Below are 17,532 nucleotides of genomic sequence, written 5' to 3' on the forward strand. Positions count from 1 at the left end.
ATGTAATTGGGACTGTTTGTTGTCATGGTCACAGGCATCTTGGGGTAGACTCCCTTTCCGGTGTGCTGGTGTCTCTGCCTCTGTGACATTCTCGCTTCTCTCTCTCTGGGTCTCTGTCCCTGTCTTTGCGCCTTTTATCTTTAATGTCTTTAAAAAAAAATTTTTTTTTTAATGTTTATTTATTTTTGAGAGAGACAGAGACAGAGCGTCAGCAGGGGAGGGCAGAGAGAGAGGGAGACACAGAATCCGAAGCAGGCTCCAGGCTCTGAGCTGTCAGCACAGAGCCTGATATGGGGCTCGAACTCATGAGCTGTGAGATCATGACCTGAGCCGAAGTCGGACGCTTAACCGACTGAGCCCCCCAGGCACCCCTGTCTTTAATGTCTTAACTCAGGTCCCAGGGCCTCTGTCCTTCATTTCTTCCCTTCACCTTTGCCCCCCTGTCCCCACCCAGGCTTTTACGTTAAGGCTTGTCTGTGTCTCTGTCTATCCCTTTTGTCCATTTCCTCGCCTTGACTTTGAGATCCAAGACCCTCTCTTCCTCCCACCCGCTACTGTTCCCCACAGGCCCTGGTGCTGCCCACCCCACGCTCCTACGTCCGGGCCGACGGCGCCGTGGCCCCCGATCACTGGCTGGACCCCAGCGCCGTGTGGGAGGTGAAATGCGCCGATCTGTCCCTGTCCCCCATCTACCCCGCTGCCCGGGGCCTGGTGAGTCGCAGGGGTGCAGCGGGAGGGACCTGGGGGTCAACTTTCCAGATGGGGGATGGGCAGGGGATCATGGAGCCCACACCTGTGCTTCCAGGCTGCTAATAGCCAGGAAAGCTTGAGCTTAGGTTTTATTTGGGTGTCAGAAACAGGGTCAAAGTCTCTCTTTTTCTTTCTTTCTTTTTTTTTTTTTTAAAGCAATTCCCCAGGTTTAGAAAGTAAACGGTGAAATTGTTTCCTTTAATATAATCATCTCCCCTTTGGCTCTTCAGTGAGTTTTAAAAACACGGTTCTTTTGGGTAAAAGCTTACAGCACCTTTTCACTTCCTTCAATCCATTTTCTCGCTACCGAGGTTTAAAATTCACCCGTGGCTCAGTCCTCAGCACCAGCTCTCAAGGGTCAGCGTACGGGGGACACGCTACCCTGTGGCTGGCGCTGGGGTCGCTCTTTGCTTTCCCCTCCAGAAATCTTGAATTAAAAATGGATTTCTTTTGTGATTTCTTCTGGTCCTTCAAAAATGTAGCCAGCGTATGCTTTTATGATTGGGCGTGGACTTCCATTTAAAGGCGAACTCGTATTTTTATTTTTATTTTTTTAAGTTTGAGAGAGAGCAAGAGCAGGGGAGGGGCAGAGAGAGAGGGAGAGAGAGAGTCCCAGGCAGGCGCCACACTGTCAAGAGTAGAGCCCGATGTTAGCCATTCTGACAGGTGTGAGGTGGTATCTCATTGTGGTTTGGATTTGTCTTTCCCTGTTGATGATGATGTTGAGCATTTTTTCATGTGTCGGTTGCCCATCTGGATCTCTTCTTTGGAGAAGTGTCTGTTCATGTCTTTTGCCCATTTCTTCACTGGATTCTTTGTTTTTTTGGGTGTGGCGTTTGAGAAGTTCTTTATAGATTTTGGATACTAACCCTTATCTGATGTGTCATTTGCAAATATCTTCTCGCATTCCGTCAGTTGCCTTTTAGTTTTGCTGATTGTTTCCTTCTCTTTTAATTTTGATGAGGTCCCAGTAGTTCGTTTTTGCTTTTGTTTCCCTTGCCTCTGGAGACGTGTTGAGTAAGAAGTTGCTGCGGCCGAGATCAAAGAGGTTTTTGCCTGCTTTCTCCTCGAGGATTTCGATGGCTTCCTGTCTTATGTTTAGGTCTTTTATCCATTTTGAGTTTATTTTTGTGTCTGGTGTAAGAAAGCGGTCCAGGTTCATTCTTCTGCACGTCGCTGTCCAGTTTTCCCAGCACCACTTGCTGAAGAGACTGTCTTTATTCCATTGGATATTCTTTCCTGCTTTGTCAAAGATGAGTTGGCCATACGTTTGTGGGTCCATTTCTGGGTTCTCTGTTCTGTTCCATTGATCTGAGTGTTTGTTCTTGTGCCAGTACCATACTGTCTTGATGATTACAGCTTTGTAGTATAGCTTGAAGTCTGGGATTGTGATGTCTCCTGCTTTGGTTTTCTTTTTCAAGATCGCTTTGGCTATTCGGGGTCTTTTCTGGTTCCATACAAATTTTAGGATTATTTGTTCTAGCTCTGTGAAGAACGCTGGTGTTATTTTGATAGGGATTACATTGAATATGTAGATTGCTTTGGGTAGTATCAACATTTAAAAAAAAAATTTTTTTTTTTTAACGTTTATTTATTTTTGACAGAGACAGAGACAGAATGCGAGGGGGTTAGGGGCAGAGAGAGAAAGAGATACAGAAGCAGAAGCAGGCTCCAGGCTCTGAGCTGTCAGCACAGAGCCCGACGCGGGGCTCGAACTCACGAGTTGTGCGATCATGACCTGAGCCGAAATCGGACGCTCAACCGACTGAGCCACCCGGGTGCCCCTAGTATCGACATTTTAACAATATTTGTTCTTCCTCTCCAGGAGCATGGAATCTTTTTCCATGTTTTTGTGTCTTCAATTTCTTTCATAAGCTTTCTATAGTTTTCAGTATATAGATTTTTCACCTCCTTGGTTAGATTATTCCTAGGTATTTTATGGTTTTTGGTGCAACCGTACGTGGGATCGATTCCTTGATTTCTCTTTGTGTTGCTTCATTGTTGGTGTATAGGAATGCAACCGATTTCTGTGCATTGATTTTATATCCTGCCACTTTGCTGAATTCATGACTCAGTTCGAGCAGTTTTTTTTGGTGGAATCTTTAGGGTTTTCCATATACAGTATCATGTCATCTGCAAAGAGTGAAAGTTTGACCTCCTCCGGGCCGATTTGGATGCCTTGTATTTCTTTGTGTTGTCTGATTGCAGAGGCTGAGACTTCCAATACTATGTTGAATAACAGTGGCGAGAGTGGACATCCCTGTCTTGTTCCTGATCTTAGGGGGAAAGCTCTCAGTTTTTCCCCAACGATATTAGCGTTGGGTCGTTCCTATATGGCTTTTATGATCTCGAGGTATGCTCCTTCTATCCCTACTTTCTTGAGCGTTTTTATCAAGAAAGGATGCTGTATTTTGTCAAGTGCTTTCTCTGCGTCTATTGAGAGGATCATATGGTTCTTGTCCTTTCTTTTATTGATGTGATGAATCACGTCAATGGTTTTGTAGACATTGAACCAGCCCTGCATCCCAGGTATAAATCCCACTTGGTTGTGGTGAATAATTTTCTTAATCTATTGTTGGAGCTGGTTGGCTGATATCTTGTTGAGGATTCATTGGGGAAATTGGTCTATAGTTCTCCTTTTTAGTGGGGTCTCTCTCTGGTTCTGGAATCAAGGTAATGCTGGCTTCATAGAAAGAGTTTGGAAGTTTTCCTTCCATTTCTATTTTTTTGGAACAGCTTCAAGAGAATAGGTGTTAACTCTTCCTTAAATGTTTGGTAGGATTCCCCTGGAAAGCCATCTGACCCTGGACTCTTGTTTTCTGGGAGATTTTTGATTACTAATTTGATTTCCTTACTGGTGATGGGTCTGTTCAAATTTTCTATTTCTTCCTCTTTCAGTTTTGGTAGTGGGACTCCCTGTTTTTATTGTTATTATTTCTTTATTTACTCATTTTAAATGTTTATTTTTGAGAGAGAGAGCAAGCGAGTGAGCGTGAGCGGGGAGGGGCAGAGAGAGGGGGACACACAGAATCCCAAACAGGCTCCAGGCTCTGAGCCATCAGCACAGAGCCTGATGCAGGGCTCGAACTCATGAACCACGAGATCATGACCTAGGCCGAAGTCAGACGCTCAACCAGCTGAGCCACCCGGGCGCCCTGGGGCTCCTATTTTTATTTATTTATTTAAAAAAAAATTTTTTTTTCAACGTTTATTTATTTTTGGGACAGAGAGAGACAGAGCATGAACGGGGGAGGGGCAGAGAGAGAGGGAGACACAGAATCGGAAACAGGCTCCAGGCTCCAAGCCATCAGCCCAGAGCCCGATGAGGGGCTCGAACTCACGGACCGTGAGATCGTGACCTGGCTGAAGTCGGACGCTTAACCGACTGCGCCACCCAGGCGCCCCGGGACTCCTATTTTTAAATCGACTTTCTTTTTTGAAAATTCTCACTCAGACTCCACCCTAGACAGGCAGGGTGCCCCGGTGACAAGTGACAGGAGCGGCGTTTGTGGAACGTCTGTGCGAAGCAGGCACTGTGCTCACAGGCTCGGCACTCACACGCACGCGTCCTGTCCTCACGACACTGAACATCCCCAGTGTGCAGCTGGGGAAATAGAGCCCCGGGAGCGGAGGTCACTGGCCCGGGGTCACGCAGCTCCTGACTTGGGAGCTGGGATTCGCACCCTGCCTCTGGTTCTAGAACCTGCACCCCATCTCTGCTATCCTGCCTCTCGGCCCTAAGAATAATAATATAGTAACAGCTGTGGTAGCTGGTGTTTCTTAAGCACCTATTACGCTCCAGGTATGGTCCTAACTAAGCACTTTGTTGCCTTATTTACTTTTTATAACCTGTTGCTTGGCCCCATTGTGTGGACGAGGAAGCTGAGGCCGGAGGGGAGGGAGCGGAGAGGAGACTGGATAGGAAACCGCTGGCGTAGGTGGCCTGTGGGCTAGACCCCGGGAGCGTCTCCCATCATCGCCCCCTCCCCCAGGTGGATAGCGAGAAGGGGATCTCCCTCCGTTTCCCCCGGTTTATTCGCGTCCGCGAAGACAAGAAGCCGGAGGAGGCTACCACCAGTGCCCAGGTGAGGCCTCGGCCCGGTGGGCTTGCCTGGCCAGGCTGGCTTCTCGGCGGTGGGTTCTGGCGTGGGGGGGGAGGGGTACCCCCCCGGGGCTTCTGATCGCCCGCTCCCACCCGCTGTCCTCAGGTGGCCTCTCTGTATAAGAAGCAGAGTCACATTCAGAACCAGCAGGGCGCGGACTTAGACTCCGACCCAGAAGATTTCTACTAGGCTCCCACCCTCCCCGGGGCAGCGGGGGCATCACCTCTGTTGTTCAGCAAATCCGGTGTCACAGTCGAGTGGGTTTTGAGCGTCATGTGTGTGTGCGCGCGCGCGGGGACAGTTTAAGTTGGGATCCGGGATTTCGCCAGTCGTGTTTTCAATAAATAATTATTGAACCCCCACCGTGGTGTCAGAGTCTGTGTTGGGTGCTGGGGGCGCGGCTCCTGGAGCTCCCACGTGGACGGCGGGGGACGGATGGGAACCGTCCGAACCAGCACCTTCCGGTGGGATTATCCGCAGGGCTGGAAATGTCCTTTATCCGCACACGGCCGCCGAGCCCTTGAAATGTAGCCAGTGTAACTGAAGGATTGATTGATTGATTGATTGATATTTATTTATTTATTTATTTATTTATTTTGAGAGAGATAGAAACTGTGCAAGCAAGGGAGGGGCAGAGAGAGAGAGGGAGAGAGAGAATCCCAAGCAGACTCCTCGCTTGTCCGTGCAGAGCCGGAGTTGGGGCTCAAACCCACGAAACTGTGAGATCACGACCGGGGCCAAAACCAGCAGTCGGATGCTTAACCGGCTGAGCCACCCACGTGCCCCGCTGGTGATGTTCATTTTATTTATTTATTTTTAATTTAAAACAAAATTTAAAAAAAAAAATTTTTTTTAACGTTTTTAATTATTTTTGAGGCAGAGAGAGATGGATGGAGCATGAGCAGGGGAGGGGCAGAGAGAGGGGGAGACACAGAATCCGAAGCAGGCTCCTGGCTCCGAGCTGTCGGCACAGAGCCCGACGCGGGGCTCGAACTCACGGACTGTGAGATCATGACTTGAGCTGAAGTCAGATGCTTAACCGATTGAGCCACCCAGGTGCCCCTAATTAAAAAAAAATTTAATGTTTATTTTTGAGAGAGAGAGAGTGAGAGGGGGAGGGGCAGAGAGATGGGGGAGACACAGAATCAGAAGCGGGCTCCAGGCTCCGAGCTGTCAGCACAGAGCCCGATGCGGGGCTCAAACTCATGAACCACAAGATCATGACCTGAGCTGAAGTCGGACGCTTAACTGACTGAGCCCCCCCAGGCGCCCCGGGAGATGTTCGTCTTAATCATTTGATCTTAATCATTTGATCGAGATGGTGTCTGCTCGGTGTCCCCCCTACAGAGCGACTCTCCCGTGCAGTTAGTACGTTGTAAGGGGATACTTTGTGCCGCGTAAATAAATGTGGTCAAGCTTGGCCCTTTTTGTTCCTGTCTGTGGGGACTCCTGGTGTCCTGTGTTATGCTATGTAGTCTGTTGTTCTTTCTTTGGATTCTTGTTCAGGCTGGCGTCCGTGTTCCTTTGCTGTGACCCCACAACGCTGTGCTGGCCTCACGGCCCAAGATTTGTTTCTAGGCGCATCTGCCTGCTGGTCCTGTTCCAGTCATGGGAGCGGCCGGACTGGCCGCGTCTCCCGGTCTCGGTTCCTTTGAGTGCAGAATGCTATTTAGAAGTCAAGCCCCAGACGCTAGATGTCATGTAGACGCCGCCTCTCTCCACTCACGCTCACGTTCCCACCCGGCACCCTGGGCCATGCCGCCTCTCTGCGGGCACCTCCTCCTATTTGGATCCCCTCCCAACCCCCGGGGGTAGAGACCCTCATTGCCTCCTTGGGCGGTGACACGTGGCTATGACTTCTCCCCCTCGCCAGTAGGGATGCCCACCTCGTTCCTCCCCTCCCCTCCCCCAAATCATTTAGGGAGACGGAAGAGAGAGACGAGCAGAAGCAGCCCAGACAGCACCCTGTCGGTCGCGATGCGTGCCCGCTTCCTGAAGCCAGGGTTCTGACCCAGTCCCTGGGTTCCTGCATCCGCCAGCTGGCCCTCGCGGGTGGCACACGGGTCCCGGCGGCCAGGGCCGTGCCCTCTACGTCTTTACCCGCCCAGAGGCCAGCAGAGGCCCGGCCTGCAGTGAGCGCCCGGAACGTGAATGAAGGGCTGCCCTGGGCTCTAATCCCCATTTTTGCAATGATCTTTCCAGTCCTACTCTGGGGATGAAAGGTCAGAGCCTGAGACTGGCCTCCCCCCCCTCCGCCCGCCCCATCCCCGCCCGTCTCACTGGAGCCAGATGGGGAGGCAGACACAGCTCTGATCCCCTCCCCAACCCCAGTAGAGATTTCTGATCCAGCTGTCACAGCTCTCGGACACCAGGGGCCGAGGGAGAGGCAGGAAGAGTTGGCGGAGGAGTGACCGAGACGGGAAGGAGGGGGAGCCGACTTGAGCCTGGTGCCTGCCGAGCCGCCCCGTCCCTCCATGCAGGTCCCCGTGGGCCCCGCCTGCATCTTCCTGAGAAAAGGCATCGCCGAGAAACAGCGGGTGAGGCGGCAGCACGCTTTTAACTGTCAGGCTTTCAGATGAGCAGCGACTCGGTGGGATTTCCCAGGTCGGGTGCGACGGCCCCAAGCCTGACCCTCGCGGTGTCCCAGATACGGGGGCGGCAACGGTGATTGGAAATTCTTAGCCGGTTTAGGAACCGGTCGAGGGGGGCACGGATCCTCCGGCCCCGCCGTCGCTGAACGCTGGTCCCCACAAAAGGGATTCTGAGCCTCGGGAGAAAGAATGGGGTGGGTGGGGTAAGAATCCAGGGGGTGTGGCGGGAAGAATTCGGACTCAGAACTCAGATCTCAGGCGCCCTGCTGCACAGCCTGGAGGGAACGCTTTAAAGTCTCCCCGCCTTGGGAGGGGCTCTGCCCCTAGGAGCTGTGTGACCTCAGGCAGTTTCCTTAACCTCTCTGTTCCTCCGCTTCCTCTTTTATAAAGATGGGAACGCTATTTTATTTGGTCCTACCCTGCACCGGGTGGTTCTGAGGTTTAAATGAAGGGACTGGCACTCTGAGCACGTTTGCTCTGATTCTCAGCCTCACTGTCTTCTTCTGGACAAGGAGGGGCCTGGATTCCATGGCATCCAAGGCCCCCGTTCAGCACAGTGGGATGGATGTGTCCGTTCGGGAAGGGCAGAGGGAGAGAGACCAAGATTCCAGGACAGGAGAGAGGAAGTGTGAAGGATGAGCAAGAGCCGTGGGTGGGAGGCAGGAGGTGAGCGAAGGAAGGGAAGGAAGGAAGGAAGGGGTGGGTGGAACGAGCAAGAACGGAGGAGAAACAGGAAAGGAGAGGGGTCGCTCAGAGGAGGGAGGGGACGTGGTTGGAGAAGTGGATGCTGGGTCCCTGACCCTCTCCAAATTCCCTCTCCCTGCATTCCTTTCCAGGAAAGACCGCTGGGACAGGATGAGATCGAAGGTAACCTCTGTCCCCAGAAGACACCCCATGGTCGTCTGCCACTAAGCTGCTCTCTGTGCATCTCCGTGTAGACCCTTCCGTCCCACCTTCCTCTCCTCCCACTTAGCCATGATTTGTGGAACTCATGGTCCTTTAGGCACCTCCCAAAGTGTTTAGAAGGCAAAACCCATCCCCAAGTGTCTCGGAGATCCAGGAGTGACACGTGCATGAGTTTATTTTGAGAGAGAGTCCCAAGCGGGCTCCATGCTGTCGGCGCAGAGCCCGGCATGGGTCTCGATCTCATGACCCGTGAGATCATGACCTGAGTAAGCCAAAATCGGGAGTCGGACGCTCAACCGACTGAGCCACTCAGGTGCCCCATATGCCTGACTTTTTTTTTTTTTTTTTTAACATTTATTTATTTTTGAGAGACAGAGAGAGGCAGAGCATGAGCAGGGGAGGGGGAGAGAGAGAGGGATACAGAATCCGAAGCGAGCTCCAGGCTCTGAGCTGTTTGTTAGCACAGAGCTCGACGCGGGGCTCGAACCCACGAACGGCGAGACCGTGACCTGAGCCGAAGTCGGAAAGTCGACCGACTGAGCCACCCAGGCGCCCGTCCATATGCATGACGTTTAAGGTGAATCAAAACCTATTGGTTTTTCTTCTGGTGGTTTTGAAGTTTCCCATAACTTCACCCCCAGAATCTGAGACTCCGGGGCCATCCCTTTGCGGTCTCACGAATCGATTCCACTTGCACGCTGACATCTCCGTCCACATTTTGTACGTCACCCCTTTTCGCAATTTTGGTTTTCAAAGACGTGTTCCTCGAGAAGTCTCTAGTGGGCACCTCCCTGATGGTTTCAAGGGATGCCAGTCTGCCCCATTGACTGTTTCAAGTCTCCCCAGCCCGTCTGCCCCATTCACCGTTTCAAGTCCCCCCCAAAGTTCTTCTCTCTTCACTTTCAGAGCTTCGGGAAGCATTTCTTGAGTTCGACAAGGACAGAGATGGGTTCATCTCTTGTAAGGATTTGGGGAATCTCATGAGGACGATGGGCTACATGCCCACAGAGATGGAGCTGACTGAACTGGGCCAGCAAATCCGCATGAACCGTGAGGCTGGGGGCGGGAAGAAGGACTGGGGCTGGGGGCGGGCTGGTGGGGGGAATCGGGAAGGATGTGGAGGCTGAGCGGCAGGTAAGGAAGAGGGTAGGCGGCCCTGGGAGTCCGGAAGCCACTGGGAGTCCGAGCAGCTCAGGCTGTACTCGGGGAGGCAGCGTTTAGAAGTGAATAAAAATGGTGACCTTAGAGGCAGGATCTGGACTCAAGGCCCATTTCTATCATTTACTGATTGTGGGGTTTTTTTTTTTAATTTATTTATTTTGGGGGAGAGAGAGCGACGTGGGGCTTGAACCCACGAACCGTGAGATCGTGACCTGAGCCAAAGTCGGACGCTCAACCGACTGAGCCCCCCCAGGCGCCCCGACTGTGGCCCCTTTTGAAAAGTGGAGTCAACCCCCACTCTTGAGTCTCCGTTTCCCCACCTGTCAGGCAGAAATGATGTCACTCCTTGTGCGATTGCGACAAAGGAGGTGACGCAGGTCAGGCTCTTGGTTAGGGACGTAGGTTTACTGCCACCACCACCGGCTTTTCGAGAAGGAAGCCGGGCCAGAATCGCTCTGAGGTTTGCTTCTGGGCACGTCACGGAGGAAAGGAGGTCGAACGCCAGGACAGGATCGTGTTCCTATCTGGAAGGGACGTGGCTCCCGTTTAATTCGCACTCGCCCGCGCACAGACCAACAGAGGAGCGAATGTAGATCTGAATCAATTAAGAGATTTGCTCGAGGTCACACGGACAGCTGCTTACTGCCACCCTGTGCACCCCATCCGCCCCGGTTTGGATTAGAGGGACCCTGGGGCCCGGGTTGGCCGAGAGGGAAGGTTCTCAGAAGGTAGAGAGATCAGAACAGGTCTACCTCGAACAGACCTTGAAGGCAATGGTGGCTTAGGCACACGGAATCTCACTTAGACCTGCCTCTTCTGTCCCCAGTGGGTGGCCGTGTAGACTTTGACGACTTTGTGGAGCTGATGACCCCCAAATTGCTTGAGGAAACGGCAGGGATGATCGGCGTCCAGGAGATGCGCGATGCCTTCAAGGAAGTGAGTCGAGAGTTTCGCGATGCTAGGGGTAGTTGAAGAAAGCCCAGGGGTCTACGATTGGGCTTTAAGCGGGGACAGAACCCACCCACACCGATTTTTTTTTTTTTAATCATCGCAAATAACGGTGGGAGTAAGCAGCCCCTTATCTCAGTCATGCGTATGGGGAAACTGAGGCTCGTGGAATTTACTAAATCTTACCCAAGGTCCTGCAGTCCCCTAGCCCATGTTAGGACCTCTCATCTCGCTGTCTGTAATGGGAAGAAGGAATCCAATAACTTGAGATCCCAGAGGGGAACGCAGAGAGATAATCTGGTTTAACCCAGATGCTTAACACATGAGACCCAGGGAGGGTGAGGCGTTTGCTGAAATGCGCTCATCCCCCGATAAAACGCTTTTCTCAGAGCTTTCAATACAGGCGGTGAAAGTAAAGAACAGCATGGCGTTTGGAAGGAAAGACTTTAGAGCTGTGCAAACGTGGGTTCCCAATCCCAGGAAGATCTACCCCTTTCAGCTGTGTCCTTTTTCTGCCCCAGCTTCACATAAAGATCTAGAATTGCATCGTCCGACAGAGCTGCCTGTGATCTCAGAAACGCTCTGTCCAGGGCCCCTGGGTGGCTCAGTCGGTTGAGCGTCTGACTTCGGCTCAGGTCATGATCTCGTGGCTCGTGAGTTCGAGCCCCGTGTCGGGCTCTGTGCTGACGGCTCAGGGTCTGGAGCCTGTTTCGGATTCTGTGTCTCCCCCTCTCTCTGCCCCTCCCGTGCTCATGCTCTGTCTCAATAATAAATAAACATTAAAAAATGTTTTTAAAAAGAAAGAAAGGAACGCTCTGTCCAAAATGGTAGCCACTGGCCACCTGTGGCTGCCAAGCCCTTGACACATGGCCAGTATGACTTGAGGAACTGATTTGTTCATTTTCTCTAATTTTGGTTAGTTTCAGTTCGATTATTTATTTAATTTCCTTTGACATTCAACAGAATATAAATTCAATTTGTTTGAATTTTAAAAAGGAATACACAGGGCACCTGGGCGGCTCAGTCAGCTAAGGGTCTGACTCTTGATCTCAGCTCAGGTCTTGATCTCAGGGTCGTGAGTTCAAGCCTGCATTGGGCTCTGTGCTGGGTGTGAAGCCTACATAAATAAAATAAAATAGAATAGAATAGAATAGAATAGAATAGAATAGAATAGAATAAATAAAATAAAATAAAATAATAAAATAATAAAATAAAATGAAAAAATAAAATAAAATAAAATAAATAAAATAAAATAAATAAAAAATAAAAAATAAAACATAAAAAATGCAAAATAAAATAAATAAAATAAAATACAAAAAATATATAAATAAATAAAATAAAATAAAATAAAAATATAATAAAATAATAAAATAAAATTAAAAAATAAAATAAATAAAATAAATAAATAAATAAAATATAAAAAATGTAAAATAAAATAAATAAAATAAAATAAAATAAATAAAACAAATAAAATAGTAAAGTAAAATAAAACAAAAACAAATATTCAATTCAGTTATTGGGAAACATTTTGTTTGGAAAAACTTGGGCATGTAGATCTACCCTTTCAACTCTAAATTGTATGCAAGGTGCATACAGGTCAAGTATTTCCTGTACTATTTGGTGTTTGAATTGAGAGGCACTATCGGTGGTAAAATACACCTGGATTAAGACTTAGTATCCTTGGCTTAAGTATACGTGTGCACTGAGCACATTAACTAATCACGCTAAGTATAAGTACTTACTATGGTAGTATGCTAAGTCTTCCGAAATCCAGTGCGAATTAAAAAATGTAATATAGCTCAATAATTTTTAAAGATTTTACTGAAAAAAATTTTTTTAATGTTTATTTATTTTTGAGAGAGAGAGAGACAGAGCACGAACAGGGAAGGAGCAGAGAGAGAGAGACACAGAATCCGAAGCAGGCTCCAGGCTCCCAGCTGTCAGCACAGAACCTGATGCGGGGCTCAAACTCACGAACTGCTAGATCGTGACCCGAGCCGAAGGCGGACGCTTGCTTAACTGACTGAGCCACCCAGGCACCCCTCAAGATTTTATTTTTAAGTAATCTCTACACCCAATATGGGGCTTGACCTCACGACCCGGAGATCAGGCTCTGCCACACATCTACGTGTGGGACGCCTGGGTGGCCCAGTTGCTTACGCGTCTGACTCTTGATCTCCTCGCGGGTCATGAGTTCAAGCCCTGCGTTGGGCTCCACACGGGGTGTGAGGTCTACTTAAAAACTTCGCTGTTCTCTTTCACCGTTTTTTTTTTTTTTAAAAACGTGGCTACTAGCAAATTTTAAATCAGTCATGCAGTTCGCACTGTATTTCTCCTGGACGGCACTGCTCTGGGGGGGGGGATCATGTTCCAGGCTGAGGAAGCAAGCAGCAGGTGTGGACGGACGCTGGAAGGCAGGAAGACAGATGTGGGCAAGATCTTGGAGCTTGGAGTCCCGAGCCGGAGAGAAAGTAGCAGGCGATCAACAAGGGTCAGAGTTGGCGGAAGGGTCAACCTCGTAGGAGTCTGTGCGTCTTGGAAGGAGCCAGGATATCATGGAGGGGGATGAGGAAGCCACTGGACGATTTTCAGCAGGGGATGCTGATTTCTGTTTTACGTTGTTATTTATTTTTTTTTGTTATTTTTTAAAGTTTATTTTTGAGACAGAGAGAGAGAGAGAGAGAATCCAAAGCAGGCTCTGTGCTGTTAGCGCGGAGCCCAATGCGGGGCTCAAACTCGTGAACCTTGAGATCGGGAGTGGGATGCTTAACCGACTGAGCCACCCAGGTGCCCCTGAGTTCTGTTTAATTTTTTTTTTTTTTTATGTTTTTTTATTCTCGAGACAGAGAGAGACAGAGCATGAGTGGGGGAGGGGCAGAGAGAGGGAGACACAGAATCCGAAACAGGCTCCAGGCTCTGAGCTGTCAGCACAGAGCCGGATGCCGGGCTCGACCTCACCAACGTGGAGATCACGGCCTGAGCCAAAGTCAGATGCTTAACCCACTGAGCCACCCAGGGGCCCCTGATTTCTGTCTTAAGTGAACAGGAACAGGAGGTCCTGAGATGTGGACCACCATGGGATCCAGAGGACCAATCAGGGGACCGTCATGACGGTCCAGGCAAGAGACGATTGTGGCTTCAGCCGGGTTAGCATCAGCGCGGCTAGACGAGGATGGTTAGCTGCCCCCACCCCCCACCCCACCCCACCCCCACGCCCCCCACGCTGGGGAGATGGCCCGGACGAGACTTTCTGTGCGGGTTGGTTAGGGGTGTGCAGCATGGAGGTTTGAAAATAGTTCATTAATTTAACTAATATTGCACCGTGGGGAAAGCACCGTTTGGGGGACCTGCCACGGGGCGGTGAACACGACCGTGAAAATGACCCGCCCTCCGGGAGCTGAGGACATTTTCGAGTGCACGACGGGCGCTTAGCTTAGCTCCCGACCGCCGTGGTTGTGGTCACGGTCCTTGCCAACACCGCGCCTCTGCCCCGAGCAGTTTGACACCAACGGGGACGGGGAGATCACCCTCGGGGAGCTGCAGCAGGCCATGCAGAGGCTTCTGGGAGAGAAGCTCACCCCTCGCGAGATCTCGGAGGTCGTGCAGGAGGCGGACGTGAACGGAGACGGCACGGTCGACTTTGAAGGTGACGTCGCGAGGGGGCAGCCGCCGCGCGGGTGGCTTTCTGAGCCAGGGCTCGCTCCTACCTCCCCCGTGCCTGTCCCTCCCTGGCTCACGGGGCGCCTTTGTCGAGAACGAACTGTCCCGTCGGGAGAGTGGACCGGTCACCAGCTGGGGCTCTGGGGTCAGATGCGCGGGGTTCAAATTCAAGGTCGTCTCTTACCTGTCCTAGCCACCCAGGGAAGTCACGCGTGACGCTGCTGCTCGTTCCGGGCGGGAACGCCCTTGCCCCTTCCCGCTGGCCCAGTTTCAGTTAGGCCACCGGAAGGTGCTCCCACCCCTCCTCTCGGCGCCCCCTTGTGCCTCCGCCGCAGCGCTGAGGGTGACATCACCCGAGCTCGTAATAGCGCCTCGCCTGTTTCCTCCCGAGGAGGCCCCGGACTGAACCCTTCTTCCCTACACACCCCGGTCCTGGCACAGAGCTCGTCCCACGTGTACTGAGGGATGGGCGGAAGGGAACCCGTGGCAATCCTGGGTGGATGGGAGTGGAGACCATTTTCGTGGGAGACCTAACAGGGAGGGTCAGAGTCTCATCATGGTGACTCTAGTTCAGGCGCCCCAGCATCTAACTGCTGCCGGGGGACAAAAGCTGAGTTCTCGGTCTGATACTCAGGTGCATCCCTGGTGTGACCCCCACCCCCGGCCGCACTTCTGTCCCCACTCTCGGGGTCGCTGCGCTCTGGTGCACACTGGGTGCCTGCTCTGTGCTCTCTAAATCCGGTTTCTCCCTCTCTGACGTCCCTTCCGCTTCCGGTACCTTCCCCGGTGTTCTCCATCCCTCAGGAATCGGCGCAGCTCGGTCTCTGCCATGAAGCGTCCCTTCGTCCTCAGCTGGCTGTATCCCCCATATCTGTGGCCCTACAAAGGCCTCCCTGTCCCCCTCCCTTCAAAGGACGTAATCGCCGCAGACCTCGCTGCCTTGAGTTGTGTTGGCCTCCTGGGATGTCAAATCCTGGAGGCCGGTCAGGGATGTTCTCTGACCCATCAGCTTGTAATTCCCAGTAGGGAAACTCAGGAGGCATTTATGGCCTGGCTGTAACTGAGGAAATCTTGGCGGGATGCCCGCTGGGTCTCGCCAGGCTCAGGTGTACGGGGGGCATCACTGAAAGTCTGGACGAGCTAAGAGACAGATCCTCGGTCCAGCCCCGCGCAGGGGAAGGACAGATGGACCTCAAGACCTGGGTGGGGCCCAGAAGTTCATGGGGCGTGGAGTCACCACAGAGTCAGTGCGTTCCTTCCGAGGTTTTCCATTCACCATCCACGTGGCCTCAGGCGCGTTGGTCAACCTCACTGGCCTCCGTTTGCTTATCTGGGAAATGGTAGTTACGCCTCCAGGATCGGTTGGAAAGATGAAATAAGATAGTCATAACGATTGTGTAACGCTTCATGGGTCTTGTAAGCATTCTATCGTTTAACCATCTGGAAAACTTGTGTAAGGTATATGGCGATCCTGTGATTCCCATTTGGGAGACGAAGAAACTGAGGAGCAGAGGGTTTCCCAAAGATCACCCTGGGTTCCTGACACATAGTAAAGGGCTCAAAAAGTGCTCTTACAAATCGGCGCCTTACCAGGGGCTTTTCTTTGCAGAGTTTGTGAAGATGATGTCTCGCTGAGGAGGTTGTGGAAGCCCCCGGTCTCTCCCCACCAGGCAGGCATGGACCCCGCACTTGTGGAAGACCAGATCCCCTCGGGCCCGTCCAGGAGAGAGGGTGGGAGGGTGCGTGGTGACTGGCCTTGCATTGTATGAGTCGAGGCTGGACCAAAAGTGATGGCTTTGCCCGGATGGCGGGCGGGGTGAGGGGGAACCTCTCTAGAATGAGATAAGAAGCTAGAAATGAGATCAGGACCAAGGTCAGCGCCACCCCACCAATGCCAGAGGTTAATGACATCTCGACTTCATGTAACCCCCAATGCCTACACCCCAGCAGAGTCTCTTCCCTGGTGTCCTCTTGGGTCAGACTCTCAAAAAGCTCAGCCCATGGTCCACCCTTCCCCCTTCTTGCTTCAGCTGCTTCAGATTTCCTCGGTTTCTTTCTGTCGGTAAGAGGGAGGCATGACAATCTTGGGGCTACAAACAGGATTCCTGGGAAGACCGGGCTTGGAAATGGTTCCATTAAAGAGGCTTCCAAAGTGAGCTTAGTCCGTTTTCTTGATTTCCTGGAAGCACAGTCTGGTGGTGGTTGTTTTTTTTCACCCTCCTGCCTCCTACTTCGTGGTGTAAGATAACTTGGGTAAGATACTCAGGCCACTGAATTAAACCATAAATCTGGATTACGGAGGTTTAGGGCAAGCTGATCCCCGGGGAATTAATCCCCTGCAAAATGTCATCGCGCAAACGAGAAAGAGGATGGGGGAATTCTCAAATCCTCAGCTCGGCCAGGTGGTGTGGAAACTGTTCCTAGAAGCTCCCTGCCCCGCCCTCCCCGTGTCTGTCTGCCCTGGGTGTTCAGGGCGATTGCCTCTGGTAGGTGGGGAGTCGGGCCAGCCCTCACACCCTACGCTGACCTGCACCCTGAAACCAGAGGGTCTTTTCCTCCTCACCTCTGCCCGTGGGCAGGACGCCCCAGTAATGCAAGGTCCCCAAAGTACAGGATTCGTGTCACGTCCTTCCACCGAGTTTATTTCACTTTCGAAACCCACTAAGCAGTTGTATGCAATGGGTCATCAGGGCTCAATAGCCTCGCTTTATAGAATTTAAATTTAAAAGAGTGGAACCAGAATAATGTATTTCCTAACTTCTCGCTGTGGCCACTTCCCTTTTGCCCTTCCTTCCTTCCTTCCTTGCTCCCTCCCTCCCTCCCTCCCTCCCTCCCTCCCTCCCTCCCTTCTGGCACTTCATTTATTCAGTAGTGATGTATGAAGTGCTTGCTGCATACGAGGCCCTCTTCCAAGAATAGCTCTACCTCAGTGAATGAAATACACAGATCCCCGCCGCCACCTCCCCCCCCCCCCACGAGGAGCTTACATTATGAAGGGAAGAGACAGACACGGAACAAAATACATGAGTAAATATAATCCTAGTTAGTATGGCAGAAGATGGAAAGAGATATGGAGAAAAATGGAGCAGGAAGGTGATTAAGGGATCTGGGAATGAGGAGGAGTCCCCAGTCCCGGCAGGGGCAAGGAGTCTACTGAGCACCAGGGGCATATGGAGGGGAAGAGCACCTCAAACGCAGTGTTGGGTGAATGCAAAGGCCCTGAGGTGGGAATGTAGCTGGCCTGTTGGAGGGATAGCAAGAGGCCGTGGTGGCTGGAGGGGGGTAGGTGGTAAGGAGTCCGAATCGTCAGAGGTTAAACCGTGTGTGTTTTTAGAGGCGTTTGAGGGCCTTGGAGGGTTTTAAACAGAGGAGTGACATAATCCAGATCACCCTTTAAAATATGGTTTCTGCCT

The 17,532-nt window shown here is 51.5% G+C and overlaps 2 protein-coding genes across 5 annotated transcripts in view; both read left to right on the top strand.

Moving 5' to 3' along the window:
• Positions 1 to 5,215, top strand: part of LIG1 (DNA ligase 1) — a 43,101-nt gene extending 37,886 nt beyond the window's left edge. For all 4 annotated transcript variants that reach the window (XM_043600429.1, XM_043600426.1, XM_043600428.1 and 1 more), the window contains exons 26-28: positions 568 to 711; positions 4,743 to 4,835; positions 4,959 to 5,215. In XM_043600429.1, coding sequence (XP_043456364.1) covers positions 568 to 711; positions 4,743 to 4,835; positions 4,959 to 5,042 — 321 coding nt within the window. In that variant the 3' untranslated portion in view covers positions 5,043 to 5,215. The remainder of the gene's footprint in view (positions 1 to 567; positions 712 to 4,742; positions 4,836 to 4,958) is intronic.
• A 1,942-nt stretch (positions 5,216 to 7,157) lies between these two features.
• On the top strand, positions 7,158 to 16,275 carry CABP5 (calcium binding protein 5). The gene is made up of 6 exons (XM_043600431.1): positions 7,158 to 7,390; positions 8,281 to 8,311; positions 9,257 to 9,400; positions 10,338 to 10,447; positions 13,958 to 14,105; positions 15,729 to 16,275. The coding sequence occupies exons 1-6, from the start codon at positions 7,328 to 7,330 to the stop codon at positions 15,752 to 15,754; spliced, it is 522 nt and encodes a 173-aa protein (XP_043456366.1). The 5' UTR covers positions 7,158 to 7,327; the 3' UTR covers positions 15,755 to 16,275.
• Positions 16,276 to 17,532: the final 1,257 nt, after the last annotated feature.

The sequence above is a fragment of the Prionailurus bengalensis genome, chromosome E2 (genome assembly GCF_016509475.1).
Source record: "Prionailurus bengalensis isolate Pbe53 chromosome E2, Fcat_Pben_1.1_paternal_pri, whole genome shotgun sequence".
Classification (NCBI taxonomy): domain Eukaryota; kingdom Metazoa; phylum Chordata; class Mammalia; order Carnivora; family Felidae; genus Prionailurus; species Prionailurus bengalensis.